Genomic DNA, 24,739 nt, shown 5'->3' with positions numbered 1-24,739 from the left:
ATTAATCTCTATTATAAAATGAGGCTACTAATACCTGCTTTATTAGGCTGCAGATCAGAGATAATACATGCACAAAGCACCTAAAACACGGGAGGCACTTCCAAAATGGAAATATTCACTATCAGAAGGTCACATGGCAAGAAGGGTACTTGTCACAGATATTCAAATGTTAATACTATGCAGTAATATCGGTAAATTTATTTCCATGATCTATTTACACTGTACAAACACTGTTGAAAAGCACCCTACAAGTTCACAGTACATTACAATATATTTACTTTAAAAATATACTCCTTTATAAAAGGTTCATAGAACATTGGCATGTCAACTTGGGATGAAACTCAAAGCATGTCACCAATTCTGCAGTAGCAAGAATGCTTCCAAGCATTGTCAATTACACAATCACAAGTCACCATTTCAGTTTTAAATACATATTTTTAAATAAAAAATGAATTCTACAGTGGAAAGTTCTGGCAGGAATACTCATTAGTTAATTAACATATATTTCCATGGAGATGTTGTTTCATAATAATTTACAGTATCAACTTAATTTGCCAAAAAGACCCATTTCAACAAGTTTTGCAGTCCAAAGATTCTTGTCATTCTTGTCTATTTTTTCTTCTTTGTTGGTTCTCCCAGTTCTATTTTGCGCTTTTTAGAAGTATGCTCATCTTTTTCATCATCTTTAAATAGGAAAGGAAGAGTTTCAATCAGTAACTTTAAAAAAAATATTAAGCATTAAAATTTCATTGACTCTATACCAAAATCATCATCCTCAACTAATGTTTCTTTCAAAGTTTTCCAATAAAAAAAACTTAAAGGCAGCTAACAATAAGAAAATCAAATTTGTTCTGATAAAGCTATTCTCAAATATTCTACAGTATATACATGGTGACTATTTAAATACATAATCTACATGTTAAGAATAGGATATTTTCTGTTCTTTTTTACAAAAGAAGATGTCAATTTAACCATGACATTATTTAAGTGACTATCTGGTAGTTTTTCCCTTCTAATCTGCCTTCTCTCCCCCACAAACAACTCCCCTCCCTATTTCATCTCCCCATCCCCACCCCCACACTTACTTTTTGAAGTTAAAAAAGCACTCACAGGTAGATGTTTCACTGAAACTGTATTTTCAATTTTGTCCTATGTAGGTAGTTCTACTTTCTCCCCCATTCCCAGGAGGGTCAGAATATTCCAATGGCAAGACAAAAACAGGCTTCTTCCCCCCCTTCATATTATGGAGAATTGGGAGAGGGGAGGGGAGAAGAACCTCAAATTAAAACCACGTCCTTTACACTTTTTGAAAATGTTATTAGTATCTGTAGCCACAGAAAATTTCTAATAAATAAAAGTATTGTAAAATCTCGAACAGTGGGCCCTTTTATTCAATTAAAACAATCCAGCTACACATTTCAACAAAATACAGGGTAGCACAGGGCAGCTGTTAATTCCCATCCCTGAATAAACGTGTGGCATTATTTTAAGAACTCCAAACAGATGGAATAAATTACACGTAGGAGATGTTATGATTTATAAAGTACAAATTTATTTTAAGCACATCACTGAATTCTTTGTACTTTACTTCTCAATCAAGAGATACTCGAAGTTCAATAACTACCCATGTGGTAGCCTGTAAAAAATGTTTTGATGCTGAAAGGGGACTTCATATTAAAAAATCTGGGAAGCCAACTGATATAGAACACACTTTTTTTTTCAACTTCCCTTTTATTATTAACAGTCAAGAGAACAACGCCAATGTCATTGTTATTACTCAACACTTCACATTTACAAAATGACTTCACAGTCATTTTTACATGTTATTTTTTTGATATTCTTCTGATGGAGACTGAGGAGTTCTGTCACTACTCTTTTTTTTAAATTGGATTATAATCGACACTAACATTAGTTTCAGGTGTACAACATAGTGATTTGATATTTTTATATATTATGAAATGATCACCACAATAAGTCTAGCTTTCACCTGTCAATGTACAGAGTTACTACAATATTATTGACTATATCCCCTATGCTGTACATTACACCGCTGTGCTTTACTTATTTTACAGCTGGAAGTCTGTACCTCTTAATCCCGCTCACATATTTCACCTGTCCCCTTAACTCCTTCCCTCTGGCAACTACCAGTTTGTTCTCTTTATCAAGGAGTCTGCTTCTGTTTTGTTTGTTCATTTGTTTTTCGGATCACAAACTCATTATGGGAAAAATAAACTTACAACTTTAAGCCGGGACTTTTCCTCGTGGTCCAGTGGTTAAGAATCTGCCTTGCAGGACAAGGGATGTGGATCAGGAAACTAAGATCCCACCTGCCTTTGAGCAGCTAAGTCCTCGCATGGCAACTACTGGGCCCATGTGCCACAACTAGAGTCCGAGTGCCACAACAAAAGATTCTGCGTGAGGCAACTAAGACCCAACTCAGCCAAACATAAATAAACTAAAAAAAACAAAAAACAAACCCTAAGCCTTCAATTCCCTTCTGATAACTACCATATTCAGAATGTTTTCTTTGTTGATATGGACAATAATTAGTATCAAAGCAGGTAATGCATCTTCCAAACCAGCCAAGGTCTTTGTTTTTTAATTGGATTTTCATTATCACCATGACTGACTTTTGAGATATATAAAAATTGAAATTACTGTTAAACTCTACTAGAAAATGCACTGCTAACATACTAAAAAGGCGATCCTGAGACACTTCTGCTTTTAGTATGTCACTTACTACAAGTGTACTTACTGAATAACAAGGAAAACAAACTACTGAGGCTAGAAAAATAACTTCCTACCAGTCTGCTTTTAGTATGTCACTTACTACAAGTGTACTTACTGAATAACAAGGAAAACAAACTACTGAGGCTAGAAAAATAACTTCCTACCAGTCCTTCCTACCAGAACAGACGAGCTAATGCCATCTAGTGATCTAACAAGGCATTGCCTTAGTAAAAAAAGAAAAAAAAAACTTGAAGTGTCTCATCAACTTTACTGAGTTTCTTACTCTGTGCTATATACTACAGATGCACTAGTAAGGAAGCAGTTGTTTTATATGGAAGTCACGTCACTTGAAGCAAACAAGTTTAAATTATTAACAGAAACTAACTTTATATATTCTTTAAACAAGTGCTGGTAAGTAGTAAGGCTGTGTAATGCGTTTTGAATTTTTCCCAGCTTCTTCTACTTAGGAATTAACTGCCAATAGAGGCCAAAGGGCAGAAAATGAGAAGAAAAGTAAAATCAAAGTTATCTGATAATCTAACAAATGAGATAATTTAAGAGTGTGGAACTTCTAATACAAGATATTTTACGAATTTTAAAAAAAGCTAAAAGATGATGGGAGTAGACTTTAACATGGTGCAGGAGGCTGAAATGGCAAAAATCACTTCTAAGAAGGAAGGTGTTTATTACAGAAAAAGGGCAGTTACACTCAACAACCAACATTAAAGTCAGAACTGAAGATTTCAGTATTATCTTTCAATCTCATAGTCCAGCTGTAAGCTGGCTGAGCACTGGGAGCCTTTTGTTTTTTGACATTGCCAACATCCGCTTCCTAGCAGAGGGCCATCGTATGATCAAAAGGTCAGAAATTATCATGGGACTAGCAGCACTATCTGACACATATTTTCTTCTATCTGAATTTAAAAGGCAAGCTGGAAAAAAAGATAATTCTTTCTACTTGTTAGTCCTGGTATATAAGCCTAGGCTTTTCCACACAGGAACAAAGATAGAAGAGCACCAGCCTATTGACACCCTGGATTGAACATCAACTCTAATGGCCTTACTGCCAATTCTTCCCAAGGACAGCTACTCCTCAAGCTCCCTGGCTTGGAAAACATCAAGAGACTAAACCCCAGTTTAATAAGGCATCATTTCCACTTAAAAATCTGATTCCTATTCTGTCTCTTCCTACTTGTGTGAAGCTAGGCAAATTCTTTAAGCTGCAACTGTCTTCTTGTCTACAAACAGTAATAACAAACGTGCTAACTCTGTACTAGGTTGCTAAGAGTAATAAACTAGAAAACTTATGTAAAAGTATTATTTTAGAGCTTGGCATTATCTAGTTTTGTGACCTTGGACAAGTCACATAAGCTCTCGTTTGACATTTCCCTAATGGTTTCACAAGGGGTTGTAACGATTAAAGGTAATTTATGCAAAAGTGCTTTTTATTAACTAAATAAAACTACTATAAGATATGAGGCATTTAAAATGTCCACTTCATTTGGCATCTCCAAAAAGATGCCATTTACTGAAAATATGCCTTCACTAGTGATTTCTAATTCACACCAGAAGTCATGAAAGAAATGGAAAAGTCAGGTAGAATCAAAGCTGGAGAGTAATATCCTTTATAGTGAAAAAAAAAAAAGGAAAATGAAAGAGAGTATACACTCCAGAGTGTATACTGCATTTAACTGTCCCATCTCTTTAGGGTCCTTTAGTCAAAAATGTTTCTTTAATCTTTCTTTGACTTTCATGATCTTGATACTTTTGAAGACTCAGCTCATTACTTTGTGGAATATCCTTCAATTTGGATATGTTTGTGTTTGACAGGAATATCACCAATGTGATGCTGTGTTCGAGTGACACTCAGTTTTGATTTGTCCTATTACTTACGATGTTCCGTTTCATCCCTTGATTAAAATCGTGTCTTCCAGGCTTCTTTCTCTACAATGAAGTAACTCCAAAATGAAGTTACTATTTTTTTCCATTTGGAATTAACAAGTAATAATTTTGTGAAAAGATACTTTAGATCTGAATAAATATCCTATTCCTTAAAAAACGCAAACAAACAAAAACTGGAGAAAGACCATCTACCAGTTTGTTACCCTTTCTCTCACAAGAAAATTCTCTACAGCTGTAAAAGGAGCTAAGTAGCATTTGTATTATGGGAAGATCAGAAATTTGTTTAACAGTGTGATCAGCACACTCTTCTATAAAAATGACAGTCAAAAATATTTAGTCCAATAATCCATTAAATACTTAAAATGTACTACAAACAGTAATACAAACATAAATAACCCCTGGATCCTGGTATTTAAGAAACTCATTTTTATAAAGGAGACAGACTTAAGAACAAAGAGCACATAAAAAGTGGTAAGTGCCATCCATGGAATCCCAGGTGGGTCAGTGGGTAAAGAATCCACCTGCCAATGCAGGAGACACAGGAGACTCAGGTTGGTTCCCTGGGCGGGGAAGATTCCCTGGAGAAGGGAATGGCAACTCACTCCAGGATTCCTGCCTGAGAAATCCCATGGACAGAGGAGCCTGGCAGGCTCCAGTCCATGAGGTTACAAAGAGTTGGACGTGAAAAAGAGTCGAACATGACGGAGTGACTGAGCACGCACATGGATGTGACACAGGGTACAGAGGAGCAGATATTTAACCACAGACTAAGGTGAGGCATATATGGAACCATTAAAGCTACGGGACCATTAAATAGCTTGGTCTATTCAGTGCTGAATTTTAAGATCTTAGGAGATGGCAACCCGCTCTAGTAATTTTACCTGGAAAATGCCATAGACAGAGGGGCCTGGCAGGCTACAGTGCATGGGGCTGCAAAGAGTTGGACGCAAGTGAGCACGTAAAGTACTACAAGGGGGCCATGTGAAATGAGGGCAGAGAGAAAGGTAGTCTATCATAGAGGGCTGACTCTGCTGCTGGTGAAGGGTTTTAAGCAAGTGAGGCCAGAAAGTGGAGTGGGTAAAAGTATGGAAGCAGAGATTACTGTGATTACTTATGACTCCTTTTTCCTATTCTAACTACCTAACACTTAAAATCCAAGCAAGAGATGGAATCACAATATTATGAACTATGGCAAGACAACTAAGTCATTATCTTACTACTATTTTTAATCATTATGTATTAATGGTAAGAAATTCACTTTGTGATACTAATTTTAGCTCTAAAGCACAACTGCTTTAATATAAAGTAAAACCTTCACGACTTCACAACTGGGATTACAACAAAGAGTTTATGAAATAACTCATGTTGCTCTAACAACAGGCATCATAAATCACACATAATACTGGTTGAGATATAAAAGATTTCACTTTAAATCTTGAATATTTTATGACCTTTCTCAAAAACAGAGCAAAAGATATCCAAAGACCATCATAATCAGTTTAACTCGATAGATTTAAGTTTCATTCATTAAATATCTCGTTCTTTTAAAACTCATCACAGGGATCAAAAGGTTTACCACTGGAGTCTGACTTTCCTTACCTGATTCCACTGTCTCCTCCCCTTCTGGCAGAAGCCTAGCTTTCTTAGCATTCTGTGGGGCATCATCACCATTGTCCTCATATATGTTAGACCATTTTATTGCCATATCCAGCTCTGGAGGGGGAGGCTTCTTCTCTGTAGAGTAGGTCTCGGGAGGTGGTACATAGTTTGACTTCCATATTTTGAATTCCTTTGGAGGCTGTTAAGCAAACACATTAAGAAGCACTGTGACGAACCGAGGTTTCTATAATCGATGTGGGCACATGCACCTCCCTGCCGTTCGCTTACTGTTCAGGCTGACTTTTTTTTTTTTTTAAGGTTTAAAGACACATTTTTCAATCAAAATCACAATACTGTTAAGCGAAAAGCCAAAGGGTTCCCTGTACGAATAAAGCTAATAACTTTTAGTTACCAAAGAAGAATCCAGTCTCAGATACTACGCCAAGGCTGACCCCTTCAGGAGGCTGCAGCAGACACTGTCTTGGAGGCAGCACCGCAGGCACTTCGGCGTCAAAGGGAAGGGGTCTCGGGGAGAAGCTGCAGCAGGGGGGCGGGGGAGTCACCACCGTTAGTCCTCGCCGCGCGGGGTCAGGGCACCGAGTGTGGAGGTTTGGGTCTCCTCACAAGGGGGCGGGGGCTGCGGGTCCAGTATGACACCCACCAGGCTGGGGGAAAGGGGCCCGGGCTCCCCAGGGCTGGAGGTGGGAGAGGGTGGTGCGGCATCCCGCAGGGCGTGACTGAGGGTGAGGGGCGGACAGCTGGTCCCCAAGACGGGGCTCAGGAGGAAGGGGGCGGAGGCTGGGACCAAGATCGAGAAACGGGGTCGGGGACCTCACCTCCTCTGGAGCTTTGACGACGTGCCTCTCCCAGTCTATCTGTTTGTTGAGCGGATTGTAAAGAAAGGCCGGGCGAGTCACGCTCCGGAACAGCTCGTCTGGTCCAGGCAGCCGCTTCTCCGCCTTGTTCCCATAGCCGCCGGCCGACTTCGCTGGATCTTGGGCCTTAAGACTTGTCTCCTCCGGCTCGCTGTTATCATCCTCGTCCGAAGAGCCTGAGCTGCTGCTCCCGTAGGCCGCGAAATAGCTCAGAGGATCCTTCTCCTCCGCTGCCATGACTGCTGCACCGGTCCGCCCAGGGCTCCGCCGGAAACCGGAAGTCACAACCAGCCCCGCAGTTGACCCCGCCCCAAGTCTCGCTGATGGGCCCGAGGTCTGCGCCCCCTGGCGGTTGCGTCGCGCTTTTGCGCCCGGATTGGGGGACAGGCTGAAGGCTGGCCGCGCACGTCCTAAACAGGGAGTTCTAATGCTCATTACTGAGGCCTTGAAAAGAGACAGATCCTGAAACGGTAGTCGCAACCAAACTTTCAGATATAGTAAGAGTTTATTAAAGGCAGAGAAGAGCTGAAAAAATTTATTTTAACTGCTACTTAAAGCCCTTGCCCAGTGAGACCGGGATTTTTTCCTGTTTGCGCAGCATCTCTTCAAAATAAAATGCCTCGTCCCCTGTGTCGTCATGGAAGACCTCTGTGGGTAAGTGGTCAAACAGAATTCTCTCCTGCTTCACCTCATTCCAGCGCACTCTGAACAACCTTCTTTGTTGGAACTTCTCTTGCATTGCATCACACCACTCTGAGGGATCCTCCAAACTCTATGGCTTCTTATTGTCAGCCTCCTTCAGTGATGGCTTTGCTCCATATGGCCCTTAAGTGTTGATGGTGTAATAGCCACACTCTCCGGGAAACAAACTCACTCAGAAGGGCAATGCAGATAGTGGAGTGCAGTTTATTGCACCGGCGGGCCCAAGGCAGAGTCTCCTCTTAGCTGAGGACCCCGATCAGCATTTGTGAAAATCTTTTATACCCCATGTGTATGTGTCCAAACCCACCACCCCAATTTCCTTGAGACTTACATAAACAAAGGAAGGGTAAATACAACTACAATAACCCCATCATTCACGTGTTATGTATTAATAATCAATAAGCCCGCAGCTACATTCCAAACAGTTAATAAGCAATAAGCCCGTGGTCACGTTCCAACCAGTTAATAATCGATAAGCCTGTGATTACATCCTGATAGATACGGAAAAAAATTTATGACCTGTCCGGAGACAGAGGTGATTACGGTATGTTTCCTCTTAGGCAATGAGTAACCTGGATGTGATCTTCAAGATTCCCCTGCCCAGAGGGGGTCTTATCCTTCCATTGTCATTCCCATAGGTGCTAAGCACAGAGTTCAGAGTCCACTGGAGAGGTGGCCACGCACGACCAGCACAGTAGGCCTGAGATGGAGTCCAGGCCTTATGAATTCCTTCTTCAATGGTTCCCAACATACTATACCATCGTTCAGCAACACTTACTAACCAAGTGTTACAGAGTTGCAAGTTAGACCATCCCTTTCCAGAGTGTTAACCTCCTTAATGCTTGTGACTTCAACAGCTGGGTCTCCAAATCCAGTCTCTGTAAGGCAAGCTCTGAACTACACCTCTGCTTGGCTCTTAAACTTTCCCTATGGCCAGGTCTCAAACACCCACTTAAAGATCAGTAAATTGTTTTTCCATATTGCTTCTACATTTGTGTCCCTCCCTTTTAGTAAATAACATAACCACCTGCTTAGCCACCAGGGAAACTAGAAATCTTTGACTTTTGGGGAACTCAGAAGAATGATACACACATGAAGGCAAAGTTGGTCTCAGTGTAAAGTTGGTATCAGTGGTATGCATTCACAGACCGCACCTAAGGATGCCTATGTCAGACATGACTTAGCAACTGAACAACAATGGTTTGTTGTAGGCAAAGAATACAGATTAAAATTAACCAAGGGAAGAGATGTAGGGGGCAGAATGCTGGAGCCTTCCACATGCAGAGCTTCTGGTTGTCTTCTCCCAGGGGAGGTGTAGACAGTGCTCACTTCTGCAGCAAAGATGTGTGGGGCCTGCATGGGGCCATCAGGGGAGCCTCACCAGAGCCTTAGTCTCCAGAGGTTTTACTGGGGATTGGTCATTCGGACATAGCCTCCAGCCCCTCCATAATAGTGAAAAGTGAAAGTCGCTCAGTCGCATCTGACTCTTTGTGACCCCATGGACTGTATAGTCCATGAATTCTCTAGGCCAGAATACTGGAGTGGTTTGCCATGCCCTTCTTCAGGGCATCTTCCCAACACAGGGATCGAACCCACATCTCCCACATTGCAGGCAGATTCTTTACCAGCTAAGCCACCAGGGAAACTCAAGGATACTGGAGTGGGTAGCCTATCTTCTCCAGGGGATCTTCCTGTAGGGTAAGGGAGTTAGAGAAGGTGACATTCAGAAAAAGAACAAGACCGGCACTTTACAGAAACAGATCACCTTTAATGAGGAGAGAAGGGGCAGCAGTCAGATTTGCGAGCTGCAGCACTAACTCAAGAAAAGAGTAAGTATATAGAGGCATATATATGGAAAAACGGAGGCCTGGCGTGCTGCGATTCATGGGGTCGCAAAGAGTTGGACACAACTGAGCGACTGAACTGAAAAAGAAGGAAGAAAATTCAGACTTCTCACAGTGGTTTATAAATCCTCCCATATCTGATCCTATCTGTGAAATCTTACTTTTCAATCCAGGCTCCTGAATTCCCTAGTCATCCCTCTTACGTTCCTGCCTGTATTATCCTCACTAGCTTATTCTTGCCTCAGGACTTGTGCACTCGATATTCAGTCCAGTTCAGTTGCTCAGTCGTGTCGACTCTTTGCGACCCCATGAACTGCAGCACACCACACCTCCCTGTCCATCACCAACTCCCAGAGTTTACCCAAACTCATGTCCATTGAGTCGGTGATGCCATCCAACCATCTCATCCTTGTCCCCTTCTCCTCCTGCCCTCAATCTTTCCCAGCATCAGGGTCTTTTCAAATGAGTTAGCTCTGCACATCAGGTGGCCAAAGTACTGGAGTTTCAACTTCAATATCAGTCCTTCCAACGAATACCCAGGACTGATCTCCTTTAGGATGGACTGGTTGGATCTCTTTGCAGTCCAAGGGACTCTCAAGAGTCTTCTCCAACACCACACTTCAAAAGCATCAATTCTTCGGCACTCAGCTTTCTTTACAGTCCAACTCTCACATCCATACATGACTACTGGAAAAACCATAGCCTTGACCTTTGTTGACAAAGTAATGTCTCTGCTTTTTAATATGCTGTCTAGGTTGGTCATAACTTTCCTTCCAAGGAGTAAGCATCTTTTAATTTCATGGCTGCAGTCACCATCTGCAGTGATTTTGGAGCCCAGAAAAATAAAGTCAGCCACTGTTTCCCTATCTGTTTGCCATGAAGTGATGGGACCAGATGCCATGATCTTAGCTTTCTGAATGTTGAGCTTTAAGTCAACTTTTTCACTCTCTTCTTTCACTTTCATCAAGAAGCTCTTTAGTTCTTCTTCACTTTCTGCCATAAGGGTGGTGTCATCTGCGTATCTGAGGTTATTGCTATATCTCCTGGCAATCTTGATTCCAGCTTGTGCTTTTCTCCAGCCCAGCGTTTCTCATGATGTACTCTGCATATAAGTTAAATAAGCAGGGTGACAATGTACAGCCTTGACTTACTCCTTTTCCTATTTGGAACCAGTCTGTTGTTCCATGTCCAATTCTAACTGTTGCTTCCTGACCTGCATACAGGTTTCTCAAGAGGCAGGTCAGGTGGTCTGGTATTCCCATTGCTTTCAGAATTTTCCACAGTTTATTGTGGTCCACAGTTTGCCTAAACTTCTCCTGAGAACTTCATACAGCTGGCCCCTTCCTTCTTATGATTTAGGCTCAGCTCAAATGTTGCCTGCTTTGAGAGGAGCTCCCTCATGCTGTTATACTCTCGTCCAAGTTACTTTTTAGCTCATACATGCCCCATTTTGTATCTGTGGCAGCTAGAATTATCTGGGTTTCCTTGTTTATTTTCTATGTCCTCCAACTAGAATACAAGTTCTCTATGAGAACACAGACTTGGTCTGTTTTGTTTATTGCTGTTATGTGTAGCACCTCGAATGATAGGTACCCGTAAATACTGAATTAATGAGTGAAAAAAATAGTGTCCACTCTTACCTGCCATCTGAGAAATGTTAACAAGAGAACTACAGCAAAAACTAACAAACTAACAAAATTATGCAAAGCAATTATATTCCAATGAAAACACAGCAAATAAAAATAGAAAAAAATTTTTTTTTAAAAAAGAGCATGGAGTTATAGAAAGAACACTGACCTTAAAGTCAAACAGTCTAGATTTCAATTCTAGAGATTGTTTCTCTGTTCAAAACAAAGTAACAATAAAACCTTCCTTGCAATGTTGGTATTAGTGCTGAAAACAGTAACACACATGTGCAAACATCAAGCCCCAGGATTTGGCCCCCAGTAAGACTGTGGTTTCCAAACACTATTGCACATTGGAAAATTTTGACACACTTCTGATGACTGTCTTTCACAATCCAAACATTCTGACATTCCCATTTAATTGGTAATGGGGTGTAGCTTGGCACTGGGATCTTTAAAATCTCTTTAGGTGATTCTAAAATGGGCAGCAAAGTTTGAGAACCACCACAGGACAACTGTCTGATAATTAAGTAGAATGTGAAGTTCGGAGTGAGGACTTTAGGAGCAGTGCTAAAATTACTCACAAATTGTGCTTATATTTAACTCTCCTTTCAGAAAACCCTCCTAAGAGTACATTTAACAATTAAAAGATCGATTTGCTCCTTGGTTAGCTATTTTTTCCCCCAAGTCAATAATCATTGTATAAACTAAGTATTGATCGTACTACTACATGATTCATGAAACAATATTTTATGCAATTGTTAAGTATATACATTTTAAAACATTTTTAATATTTAAAGGAAAGCTATGACAAACCTAGAGAATGTATTAAAAAGTAGAGACATAACTTCACTTACAAAGGTCCGTATAGTCAAAGCTGGGGTTTTTCCAGTAGTCATGTACAGATGTGAGACTTGGATCATAATGAAAGCTGAGCACCAAAGAATTGATGTTTTCAAATTGTAGTGCTGGAGAAGACTCTTTTTAAGAGTCCCTTGGACAGCAGGGAGATCAAACCTGTCAAAGCTGAAGGAAGTCAACCCTGAATATTCACTGGAAGGACTGATGCTAAAGCTGAAGCTCCAATACTTTGGCCACCTGATGTGAAGAGCCAATTCACTGGAAAAGTTCCTGATGCTGGAAAAGATTGAAGGCAAAAAGAGAAGGGGGCAGCAGAGGATGAGATGGTTAGATATTATCACTGACTCAATGGGCATTAATGTGAGGAAACTCCAAAAGGTAGTGAAGGACAGAGGAGCCTGGTGTGGGTCTCAAACAGTCAGACATGACTTAGCGACTGAACATATCAATATAGCAAACAGGGGACGGGGGCAGGTATATGGGAACTCTACTTTCTGCTCAAGTTTTCCATAAACCTAGGACTGCTCTAGAAAATAAATTCTCAATTTTTAAAACAATTTAAAAAAATGAACCCAAAGGTATGTTTTTTAATATTAAGTGATAATGTATCTGTGAATTTTTTCACTGCTGCATTAATCAACCCAATAACCAGTTGCACTCATGTCAGACTACCATTCAAGTTTACACATTTTTGGCAATGGCTGGTTTTCAGTGTTTAAAGGAAAAAAACTGACTTCATAGGATTCAGAAAACCCAAAAGCCTAAATTTGAAAACCCCAAAACCTTAATTTTATTGCCTACATAGTCAGTCAACAGTCTGAAAGAAAAGTATTAATATAAATATAGGTGCTACAGCATATCTAAATTAAGATCTTTGATTCCAAGTAAATCTTAAACTTAAAAAAAAGTAACTGCATATCAAATTTTAATAAATGAAAAGCCTGCTTCTGCTTTTGAAAAAGATTTCTTTAAACATAATGTCACTATTTTTTTTTTCAACTGCCAATATCTTATTATGCTATCCTGGAGGTGAAACATGCTTCTCCAAAATCCTTGGAAAATGTTTATACTATAAAAATCACCCAGTCTTTAAAAAAATTTAAAAGCCAATATGCCAGTCTTCTTCATGATTGATAATTTCATCAGTCCATCCAGAAATGAACTTCATCTCACAACTTGAATACTTCCTATAAATATTGGTACATATAAAAATAGTTCTAGGTATTTCCTACTGAAAAAATTGATACTTCCAAAACACAGCACTACAACTTAAAAATGTTTATTTTCAATAGTATATTTCCATCTCTGCTTTTTGCAAGTAATGGAAATATATAGGAAACAGGTATCTGGAAATAGATAATTATAATTTAATGAAAACAATGAAAGCAGAAGATTTATAAATTTGTAAAATAACTCATACTTTGTCATAGAACAAATGATCTGCTTGTTCCAAATAGTATTAAAAATAGAATGTAATATACACACACAAAAACCATTTTGTCCTAATTATTTCAATTGTACAGTGGTCCTCATTAAAAGGGAACAAAAAATACAGAAAAAAGTGTTTTTAAAAATCTCATCAAATTATATGTAATAACTGAAGTTTATGCCAAGATTTTTCTTTAGGAATAAAAATGATAAAGCAAAGAATGTCACAATTTTAAGGAAGTAGTATTTATTAGTAAAATTAGTAAGACATGTATTTTGGCAAATTGATACCTTAGCTGGCTCAAACTCCATTAGATATCCATCTGAATCAAAAGGGGACTTTGTAAGTGTCTGAAAGCCAGCTAAGTGGGGAAAAGACTTTTTTTCTGTCTGCTGGCAGTTTTCCCAGTAGTGATAGGCTTTATTACTGAATGGGAACAGCTTAATTCTGAAAATTTACTGCTGAATGATTGGAAAGGACTATTAAGACTGTGAAACTTATTAGCACAAACTCACAAGGAATAAACATTATTCACAGTCTAACACTGTATTCTCAAATAGAGAAATGTTGCCTTTTTTAAAGTTACTCTTAACACATGATGAGAGTGAAAACACTAAATCTCAAACTTCTGAAATTTGAAAATACTGAAAAGTACATGATCAACACTGAATATGATCAACACTTACTTTAGCTCTCTAAAAATATGCTTTTATTCTAGAAAATTCTATTTACAAAGTATGTTTATGTTGCATTTTATAAAACATGTATCAATATTAGTAAGTCATGGTAGAAATTTTATGATTCATATCCTTTCCAATATTTTTTGTCATCATTAAAAAAAAGTAAAAGGCAGTAAACTGTCATTGCCGCAAAACAGCGCGTGATCGTAAGGGTAGAAACATCTCACTAGAGTTTCCTTCTTCTTCTAACTGCAGCTCTGGAGGCAAAGGAGGAGCCCCAGGGTCCCCAGGTCTTGGAAGTGTAGTTGAAGAGAAGGTGGGATTTTCAGTTCTGCCTACTTCTAGAACAGGCAAATTCAGAGAAGAATCGGTAGAAAAAAAGGGGGCCGTGCTGGATTCTCCTTCTGGGTGATACATGATGGTGGATGCTCTCAGTTTCTCAGAGAAATTACTCTCATCCGAATTTGATCTAGAGAGGTTATTTGTGGCTCCATCAGGAAAAGGCTCACAGCTGCTACATTTCAGTCCTACAATACAATTATTCAGATATAAATAAGAAGTAAATAGGAAATGTGAATCCACACCCATCTTGGAACTTTTTAAAGATCATACAAATTTAAACAGCAGTTTATAAATTGTCATAATCCATTTTCACATTTTATCTGCTCCTGACAATCATGAAGTATACTGCTATTTACTTTTTTGAGACAAGTGAATAATCTCAAGGAATCTAAATGACATGCTAAAATTCACATTTAATTTCCTTACTTATACTTAACCATTGAAGGACCTGAAAAAGTAGCTCCTAAAATTATTCATAGAATAAGAAATAGCTTTTACAACTAAAAAATATTTTTAAGCATTCTAGTATACACACACACACAAAACATTGCCCAATAAAAAAATTAAAACTGGATATATCCTAAAATTCTATAAGTTAAGTACTTTGAATTCCTGAATCATGGAGTATTAGAAGTGGAAGGGATTCTGGAGGGCATCTGGGATAGCCTCTCACTATGACAGACACTGAGGCCCAGAACACTGAAGTCATGCCCAACATTCCAGGATTACTTCATGCTAAGGTGACACCTAGAACCCAAGTCTCCTCTTCACACTACACAAAAAATGTTCTGATTCTCAACCTACCATTTTACTTAAATAGCAGTGGTTGTTCTGAACAAAAAATTCTGTCATATCCAAAGGATATAGTCAACAATTAGCCTCATGGTGGAAATAAATACAAATGCATTTATCTTTCTGTTAGGCTTAGCAAATATTCAACCCAACTGTGTACAGGCACAGAAAAGTTCCTGAGCTGACAGATTTTGTATAACACCTGCAAAGTCTGTAAAGCACATCTGTATGTCATTTTTTTTCCACTAGTTTTTCAACTTCACAATACAGTCAGCATTTCTGTCCCATGGAAAAGAAACTATTTTCTTAAATATGTTTCAAGGGGAAACTTCATATGTGTTCTAGCCTTAGACTTATAGACTGAGTTCTGTAAGGTAAAGTCCTAAATTACTCATTTCTGTTTCCCTAGTGCTTAAAAGAGCTGGAATAGAGCTGTTATCACACTCACATTTATCTTAAGTGCTATGTAGAGAGAGACAGGGAAAAAAATGGGGGGCTGGGGAGAGAGGGGAATTTAAATTGTGCAGACAATTCTATATAGCATTCCAATCAGTGAGTATGTGCTCCATGGTGAGGGTGAAACAGAAGGGGTAAATTTGCTCCTCCCTTAATCAATATATTTCATGCCTCTCTCATCTCACCTGACTGAGTGTGATTCTAGTGTTTAAAGTCACGTATGTTTTATACAACATGATTCTTATCAACATAGGCCAACTATTTTATTGTGTGATCAACTGGTAGAAGAAAAACCACCAGAATTTATCAAAGGTAAAGTACTTTACCTATATACTGTTCTTTATTTGTGATTTGCATTTTCAGGGGTTACTTTTTAACAGATTAATCTTGCATTCTACTAACTTTAGAAACAAACTCCTGTATTTCTAAGAAATACTGCGATTTCATTATGGTTGTTTTCTATAAATATAGTGTTGCTGCTGCTAAGTCTCTTCAGTCGTGTCCAACTCTGTGCGACCCCATAGACGGGAGCCCATCAGGCTCCCCCGTCCCTGGGATTCTCCAGGCAAGAACACTGGAGTGGGTTGCCACTGCATTCTCCGAAATGTAGTGTTGCTGCTGCTGCTAAGTCACGTCAGTCGTGTCTGACTCTGTGCGACCCCATAGACGGCAGCCCACCAGGCTCCCGTCCCTGGAATTCTCCAGGCAAGAATACTGGAGTGGGTTGCCATTTCCTTCTCCAATGCATGAAAGTGAAAAGTCAAAGTGAAGTCGCTCAGTCGTGTCTGACTCTTAGCGACCCCATGGACTGTAGCCCACCAGGCTCCTCCGTCCAAGGGATTTCCCACACAAGAGTACTGGAGTGGGGTGCCATTGCCTTCTCCGGAAATGTAGTGTTAATGAACAGAAATACAGAACACTGAGTGATACTTCACTTTTGCAATGTAACGAAATCAAATAAGCCAAAAAAAATGCAAATCAAATGTAATGCTGAAGCTTGAACTTTTTAAATAAAAGCAAAAATAGTCATTTCTGGGCTTTCTGTTCTGCATTCTACTTTACAAAAGCATTGTTACATTTAAATGAACTCTTGGATACCTAAGGTATCTTACCTTTCAGATGCTCTAGTTTTATATTCCTAAGTTTTAGCACTTCATCTGTAATCTTCTGTATTAGGAAGTTCTGTGTTTTTTCTCGTCGAATAGATTCGACCAGGGTATCCAGTCCTTTGGGGTTTTCTTGTAAGTAGTCTAACAGTTTTCCAGCCCTTTTTCTACTTGACGTTCGGCAAGAAATTTCTTCAGTGTCTTCTCTACTGAGTATTTTTTTTGCTCGTAGATGATCAAAATGTCTCTCAGCTATGATTTTTTCACACAGGTATACACGCAAATTTTCTAAAGCCTGAAAGAAATAAAATATGGCTTAATGTAACACCTAAGTCATACAGGTGACTGATAGTAAGTTAGGAATCTGACTGGTAAAAGAAAACATCCTGAAATCAGGAAGCTCAGCTCTACTAAAGGCATGCTATTAAGATGAGTGAGCAGGGTTTCCCTGGTGGTTCAGTGGTAAAGAATCTGCCTGCTAATGCAGGAGACACAGGTTCGATCCCTGGTCTGGGAAGATTCCACATGCTGTGGAGTAACTAAGTCCGTGCATCACAACTCTTGAGCCCGTGCTCCAGAGCCTGGGAGTCCCAACTACTGAGCCCACGTGCTGCAACTACTGAAGTCCGCGCGCTCCAGAGCCCGTGCTCCCCAACAAGAGAAGCCACCACAATGAGAAGTCTGTGCACCACAACTAGAGAGTAACCCCCACTTGGGGCAACATGAGAAAAGCCTGTGCAATAATGAAGACCCAGCACAAAAATAAATAAATAATTATATACATTTTAAAAAAAAGATGAAGGAGCAAGGAGATAGAAGTAGGTCTCCGACTAGATATTCCTCACTGCTTCCGTCCTGCTCTGATCTCATTTTCACAATTATAAGCCAAGATCAAACTATTGTGAGGAGGGGGCCAGTCTCTTCTAGGGAGCTTGGGTCTGTGGAAATAAAGAGAGGTATGCTGAGGGCCTTCAGAGGTAAAGATGAGAGCAGCGGTTATTGGGCATTTTAGTTTCCATTTAGTAAGGAATCTGATTGGTCAGGACCAGAGACGATAACTTAGGCAGAGGTCTCATGGTTTATAACTTTCTCGTTATTAATTTTGCATCTTTCTAGAGTAAAACCCCAAAAGAGAGACAGAGAAAGAAAAAGAAAGAGCCTAAACTAAAGGGGACCATGATGTGTCTGTCTTTGCAGTCAGCTGGCAAGATGATAATCTAACTCAGTCTTGGGAGGTAGAAAGGTATGGGGGGAAAGAAACATAAAGGACCAGTGGATGTTGAAAAAAAAAAAACTAAAGAAACAAAGAAAAAGAAATCATATCAACAGGCCTACACCTGACAAGGGCTTCCCAGGTGGTGTTTGTAGTAAAGAACCCGCCTGCCAATGCAGACCTAAGAGACAGGGGTTTGATCCCTGGGTTTGGGAAGATCTCCTGGAGAAGGGCATGGCAACTCACTCCAGTATTCTTGCCTGGAGAATCCTATGGACAGAGGAGCCTGCAGGGCTACAGTCCATAGGGTCTCAAAGAGTCAGAGAAGACTAAAGCAACTTAGCACACATGCACACCTGACAAGTGCCTAGTGAGGCTTAATTAGCCAAAAATCGATGTGGGTCTCCATAAATGGCATTAATAATTTGATGTGAGCAGCTGTATTACATAGCTCCTTCATTTACTAGATATGTGATCTGGGGTAAATTCACTCCTTTGGGCCTCAGTTTCCTCATCTGAGTGTAATGAGATATGTAAAACTTAACATATGTAAAGTACTTGGAAAAGTGCTTGGTACATATAAGTGATAAGGAAATGTGAGTGATGATGCCAATGATGACTAATTTGATTCACACTGACAAAGATGAACTAAAGGCAATGGAAAATCTTCAAAATACTCCAGTATATGGTGGCAGAAAAGTAGCTTAGGTGAAGGGGTTCCTAGAATTCTCAGTCCACTAAATTCCCACATTTATTTATTCACAAGACACATTTCGCATATCTAAATGCCTAATATGCCAAGTGCTGACAGTGGATATTGCAAAGATGAACAAGACTTAAATTCTGCATGCAAAGGGCACATAGTCCAGTTGAAGAATACATTATTAACTCAAGTTAGTAATTGTGAGATAATGGAATATGACCCAGAAAAAAAAAAAAGATATAGGTCAAGTAGTGGGGAAGCATAGAGAGGCAACTTACTCTGCCTCTAGGACCCGGGAAATTTACAGAGGCCACACCTGAGAGAGAGGCATGAAGGGCATGTAGTAGGGGAAATTACATTTCCCTGTAGCCAAAACCTCATCAAAGGCTTATAAATAAGAAGCCATAAGAAAAGTTTTACAGAGGGCTGGGGGAAGCAAAAATTGGGGTCAAAGGGGACTAGTTAGACGACTGCTGCCATATCTTACATATATTATGCTGAGTGCATGAATTTCAGCTGACAGGATGAGGAGAGAGAAAAATAGATTTAAAAGATGAACTTCTTGGAAAACCTCATGTGTTTCATTTCTACCATATGTTGTTGATCCCTCAATTTTGCGATGTGATCGAGACTGTCTCCCTAGAGATCCCAATGGTACTTGAAATTCAGTATGTCCAAAACCAAATTTATCTTCTCCTATCCTTTTCCTCTGACATTGTAAACTCACTTGGGAGTACCACCATCTATTCAACAAGCTATAAACCTTCAACCCACCCTTGACTTTTCCGTTTCCACCCACCTGATACATTCGATCACCCACCCACCAAATCTTGCTGATATATATCTTCCTCAGCGCCTACATTCAAAATCATCACCAAGTCCTATCACTACTATTTAAAAAAATGTCTGGAATTCTCCTGTTCCATCCATCTCCACTACCTGTACCATCCATCTCCACTACCTGTACCCTGATCCAAATCACCATCATCTCTCACCTCTATAAAGTCCAAGAATCTCCTCACTAGTTGCCCTGTTCTCACTTTTGCTCACCCCAGTCCATACATTAGGCAGAGGAAATTCTTCAATAGGTCTCTATTACACTTGGGAAGAAAATCCCACTTTACTAGCACCTATAAGACCCTTTATAATCTGGCCCTAGCCTATCATTCTAACTTCACCTCAAGGCACTCAACAGCTTGCCTGCATTAGATCCTTTGCAAATTCTGTCTAGAATGTTCTTCCCCAGTTCTGTCACATCCTTCAGGAATCTGTTTAAATATAACCTTCCCTGAACATCCTATCTCAAGTAATTTCTCCTCTTATCCTGTTGTCTCAACACCTGTTCATCTCCTTCACAGTACTTACCATAATTTGAAATTATACATTTGTTTTCAACCCTAAGAACTCACATGTTAAAAGCAGGCAAGAACCAGGTACATTTTGTTCAACTCTGTATATCCTACACTTAGCAGAGTGCCAAGTAGATAATGTTTTGGATGAATGTAAAATTCATTGTTATTTTGTGATTCGCAATTATCATTTTACATGTCTCCTCTTGCCCCAAGAAGTTGAGCTGTTCTCAAACTAGAATTTTATCTTCGTTTTTAATTTTTAAACTGTTAGAATCAATGGCAGTATCAGCCTCACAGTAGTGTGTAGTCTATATTTATGAAACTGAACTAAATTAAAAGATGAGAGAAACAACTAGATGAAGTACACAGGGGGAAGCGATATAGTAAAGTAGTAGTAGCCTGAAAAAAAAAAAAAGAAAGAAATGGGAGTTGCTATGTGGATAAGTCCTCTAAATCTGCAGATTCTGTACCCTCAGATTCAACCAAGAATAGATCAAAAATATTTGGGAAAAAAAAAATTTCCAGAAGTTTCAAAAAGCAAAACTTGAATTTGCTGTGTGGGTCAACTGTTTACATAGCATTTACATTGTACTAGGTATTAAAAGTAATCTAGAGATGATTCAGAGTATATGGGCAGATGTGTGTAGGTTACATGCAAATATTATGCCATTTTATAAAAGGGACTTGAATATCCATGAATTTGGTATCAGCAGTCAATCCCCCATAGATACAGAAGGAGAACTGTACACTAATCACCAAGACAGAGAATACAGTAGAAACAGCAAGTGGCTTTGGGGGAGGGATGATAAAAATTCAATTTTAGACGAAGTGAGGAGTCTGAAGGATATAAAAGTGGATTTCCAGTAGACATTTGGAAATAAGCACTTAGAGATGAGAAAGAAGGAAGTCCAAATATGTGAATGATAATTTTAAAACTTCTAAGTTCACAAACCATTTTGAAAATATCATGAACAAAATTTCTAAGAAAAAAATGTGCACATAGTGTTTTTCATAGATGTCCTGAAACCTGTTCATGATTCCCTAAGGTTATGAATTTCTGATATAGCTGTAAATTGAAGTCATGGAGACGGAAAGTATCAATGAACAGATGGGAAAAAATAAAGGCCTGGAAGCCTCCCTTAACATCTGTACAGGTTTTATATTATGTACATGTTTTGTATCTTTTCACTTGAACCTCTCACTACCTGGCTTATCAACTACAAAATGGGAAAGACGATCATCTGCCTTAGAGGTTGTTGGGAACATTGTCAACTGTGTGACACAGCATCTGGAACACAGCAGGCCTAGCTCTTGAAGTTCATGTTTTTACTCGCACAAATCTTGAATAACACAACACTCATTTGTTCTTTAGTAGTTATCAATATCCCAGTCTTAACTAGAATATAAAGCAGGGGTGACTTTTTTTTGTTGTTATCTTCCCAGGCCTAAGAACAATACTTTCCATAAAATAAGTGCTCCACAACTATCTGTTGAAGGAGGAAACTAAGGCACACGTCCCAGTCATAACCAGTTTCCTTCTGCTAATTCATTACCAGAATTGCTCACAGTAATTCTGTTATTACTCACTGTAATTATGAGTACAGCATAATAAACCTTACAGGTGAGGGGAAAGCAAACAAACATTTAAAACGCTCTTCTGTCTAGTTCACAAAGATGATTCTGTGAAAGTATTGCAGTGGTAAAGCCAGAACACAGTTCATGTTCATGTTGTTTTTAATTTGAATATAAAGTATTTTGATGGTTCTCAGAGAAGTCTCATGTGGCAAAACAAGTTACTAAAAGCAAAGGAAAAGAGAAACAGGTCAGACCTAAATAAAGTCATTCTCTATGAATAAACACTAAGATCTGTGCACTTCACCATCCAAGCAGAAGAGCATAATTTAGCTACTGATTATCTCCAACGTTCACCTGTACATTAATTCTCGACTTCTTGTATTCTCCCCCCACCCCCACCCCGCCCCTTCAATTTAAATACGTGGGTGTTTCCTTAGTAGGGGAATTCCAGGTAGTGCTTTCAGCTGTCGAGCTTCCCCCAACCCCTTTTGCAAAAGTTTCACGTATTTGCTCCGCTGCTTGGGATGCTTTATCTGGTCCAGCTTTTGCTCCAGGTCGAGCCAGCAGCCAAGGCAGTCTGACTCAAGGATGAACTTGAGTCGTCGATCCCTAGCAACGCAGCTCCAAGGCGCACCTGGGGTGAAATCACCAGGGGATGAGTGAAGAGTGGGCAAGAAGCTGACTGTTAAGAAACGCTCCACTGAACAAGGTTTCAGAAACCCAAGCCCTGCTTTTATTGATTTAAAAAGTGGATTAACAGGTCAGCGGGGGGCAGGTCACTTCCACCAAGTTTCCTCGCCTGGAGGGCTCGTCGCGGTCCTGCGGTTCCTGGACGTTCCGCTTCTCCGACCCCGGACTCCTCCTCCAATTCCGACTCGGACTAGGACGCTGGGTTTCCGCTTTCCTCGGCCGCAGAACTGCAGCCCGCCCCCGCCCGCCCCTAGCCCGCGACGGCGCCTGGACAAGGTTGTGCTACTCACGTCCTTCTTCACTTCAGTCAGGTCCTCCTCGGTGAGGGACGGCGCGGTGGGCTCCATGGCGGAGGCGGGAGATGGCGCTTCTTCCGGGTCCAGGAGCTCCGGCTGCGCCGCCCCGCCCAGGCTGCGGGCTTCGGCCTTCGAATGAAGGGGCAGAAGGGAGACGGAGAGGGTCGGGAGGGAGAGGGCTGCCCCTTCGAGGACCGATGGACCAGTAAGTCAAACTGTGGCGCTTCCGGCAGAGCCGAGGGCGCAGTAGACCTACTTCTCCACAAGCGGAGCTCGGAGCCCCGGCTCCTTCTCTCTCCCGGAGGCCCAGGAGCAGGCACCGCCCCTCGGGGGGCCACCGGGAGAGCCCGCCCCGTCTCTACAGCAGCCAATCAGAGCCATCCTGCGGGACGCCCTTGTCCCCGCCCCCTGCCGGAGCCTTTCAGGAGCGGCTCCGCCCACAGCCTCCTGAGCGTCTGCGTGTGGCAGCGGGGTGGCCTCGCCGAAGGGAATCGTTTCCGTGGGTGGGGTACGTAGCTGCTCTGCCTGCCTGCGGTCGCCGCCTGCGCAGACAGTTCACAGGTGGGGTTGGGTCTCTGCTTGTCGGTACTTTGGGGTTCCTCCCCTTTTCCCAGACCCTACCCAACGATTTTCTGTTGCTGCTTGCTCGCTCGTTTTAGAACTATTTGGTCAGACACTGACATGCGTGTGTACACATACACGAGACGCATGTACACAGCCTATTAACAGTATTAAATTTATGAAAGAGAAAAACCGCCTACAGTTCCAGCACTTTAACACTTAATTTAACGTCTGCACTCTTGTTGGTGACTTTATTATCAACTTGTTTCCTCATTTATTCATCCGTATAATGAAGATTTGTCTACTTCATACCTCTCAGAGGGCCTCTGTGAAAATGGAATGACGTGGTATCTGTAAGGTTCTTAAAGGTACGGGGCACACAGTACACACCCAATTTATCATTATCTTACCTACTAATATATTATTGAGTCCTTACTAATATGTTCTAGGTATCTTATTCTGTAACCATTCTACCATTATACTGGGGAGCCTGATGAACAAATCACTGTTCTCAGAATGGTATTCCAGCTACTGACAGAGGTGTATACCCAGTAAAAGTCTGGGTGGATGAAAAGCTCAAAACAGAGTCCTGTGTCCAAGACGGTTGTTTGGACAACATTCTAAGTAAACTAGAAATAAAGTAGATGGTACTTGAAGCTAGAGGGTAGGTAAAAAGGATGAGGACCAAAAACAAACTTTGAACTCCCAACAATTGAGGGAAGAGAAAGCAAAGGAATCAGAAAAGAACAACGTTGCCAAAGCCACACCAAGATGTATTTGATCACAACACAGGGGTTCTATTTTTAACATTAACATTATGTCACGTCTTTTTCCATATTGATACATAGTATTTTTTCTGATTGCTTAATCTTCCATCTGCTTGATATAATCCAATTTACTAAACCATTTGTTCTTTCATTTCTCAAACATTTACTCAATGTCAGCTATGTGCCAAAGACTGCTCTAGGTGCTGGGGAAACAGCTGTGAATGAGATAGATAACAATTCCCTTCGTCCTGGAGTTTAAATTCTAGTGTGTGTGTGTGTGTGTTTGGGGCAAGGCAGACAGATATTTGAAAAACATTGTGTAAATTATTTATTATGTTCATTCAGTTCAGTCGCTCAGTCATGTCCTTCTCTTTGTGACCCCATGAATCATAGCACACCAGGCCTCCCTGTCCATCACCAACTCCTGGAGTTTACTCAAACTCATGTTCATCGAGTCGGTGATGCCATCCAGCCATCTCATCCTCTGTTGTCCCCTTCTCCTCTTGCCCCCAATCCCTCCCAGCATCAGGGTCTTTTCAAATGAGTCAACTCTTCCCATGAGGTGGCCAAAGTATTGGAGTTTCAGCTTCAGCATCAGTCCTTCCAATGAATACCCAGGACTGATCTTTAGGATGGACT

General features: G+C 40.4%; 2 protein-coding genes across 4 annotated transcripts; both read right to left on the bottom strand.

Moving 5' to 3' along the window:
• Positions 1 to 176: 176 nt before the first annotated feature.
• Positions 177 to 7,826, bottom strand: C20H1orf52 (chromosome 20 C1orf52 homolog). 3 transcript variants are annotated; one of them, XR_006335847.1, is made up of 4 exons: positions 7,068 to 7,826; positions 6,232 to 6,430; positions 1,086 to 1,234; positions 623 to 683 (listed from the first exon to the last, which is right to left on the bottom strand). XR_006335847.1 is itself a non-coding variant. In XM_043877758.1 (3 exons), exons 1-3 carry the CDS (start codon positions 7,539 to 7,541, stop codon positions 610 to 612), a joined length of 747 nt encoding a protein of 248 aa, XP_043733693.1. In that variant the 5' UTR covers positions 7,542 to 7,780; the 3' UTR covers positions 177 to 609. The 3 variants fall into 3 exon arrangements, 1 of the variants encoding a protein (XP_043733693.1); XR_006335848.1 differs by having other exon boundaries at positions 1,111 to 1,234; XM_043877758.1 differs by lacking the exon at positions 1,086 to 1,234 and having other exon boundaries at positions 177 to 683; positions 7,068 to 7,780.
• A 5,575-nt stretch (positions 7,827 to 13,401) lies between these two features.
• BCL10 (BCL10 immune signaling adaptor) lies at positions 13,402 to 23,250 on the bottom strand. The gene is made up of 3 exons (XM_043877682.1): positions 22,767 to 23,250; positions 16,950 to 17,238; positions 13,402 to 14,774 (listed from the first exon to the last, which is right to left on the bottom strand). The coding sequence occupies exons 1-3, from the start codon at positions 22,821 to 22,823 to the stop codon at positions 14,428 to 14,430; spliced, it is 693 nt and encodes a 230-aa protein (XP_043733617.1). The 5' UTR covers positions 22,824 to 23,250; the 3' UTR covers positions 13,402 to 14,427.
• Between the last annotated feature and the right edge of the window lie 1,489 nt (positions 23,251 to 24,739).

The sequence above is a fragment of the Cervus elaphus genome, chromosome 20 (assembly GCF_910594005.1).
Source record: "Cervus elaphus chromosome 20, mCerEla1.1, whole genome shotgun sequence".
Lineage (NCBI taxonomy): Eukaryota > Metazoa > Chordata > Mammalia > Artiodactyla > Cervidae > Cervus > Cervus elaphus.
Note: the sequence above shows the minus strand (reverse complement) of the source record. Positions and strands in the feature narration are given on the sequence as shown.

Coding starts and splice junctions, on each gene's coding strand:
- BCL10 (XM_043877682.1), bottom strand. CDS start 22,823: ATGGAGCCCACCGCGCCGTCCCTCACCGAGGAGGACCTGACTGAAGTG. Junction 17,239..22,766: donor TGACTGAAGTGAAGAAGGAC/GTGAGTAGCACA, acceptor TATTTCTTTCAG/GCTTTAGAAAATTTGCGTGT. Junction 14,775..16,949: donor AAAACTAGAGCATCTGAAAG/GTAAGATACCTT, acceptor ATTGTATTGTAG/GACTGAAATGTAGCAGCTGT.
- C20H1orf52 (XM_043877758.1), bottom strand. CDS start 7,541: ATGAGCATTAGAACTCCCTGTTTAGGACGTGCGCGGCCAGCCTTCAGC. Junction 6,431..7,067: donor TCGTCAAAGCTCCAGAGGAG/GTGAGGTCCCCG, acceptor TTTGCTTAACAG/CCTCCAAAGGAATTCAAAAT. Junction 684..6,231: donor GGAGGAGACAGTGGAATCAG/GTAAGGAAAGTC, acceptor TCCTATTTAAAG/ATGATGAAAAAGATGAGCAT.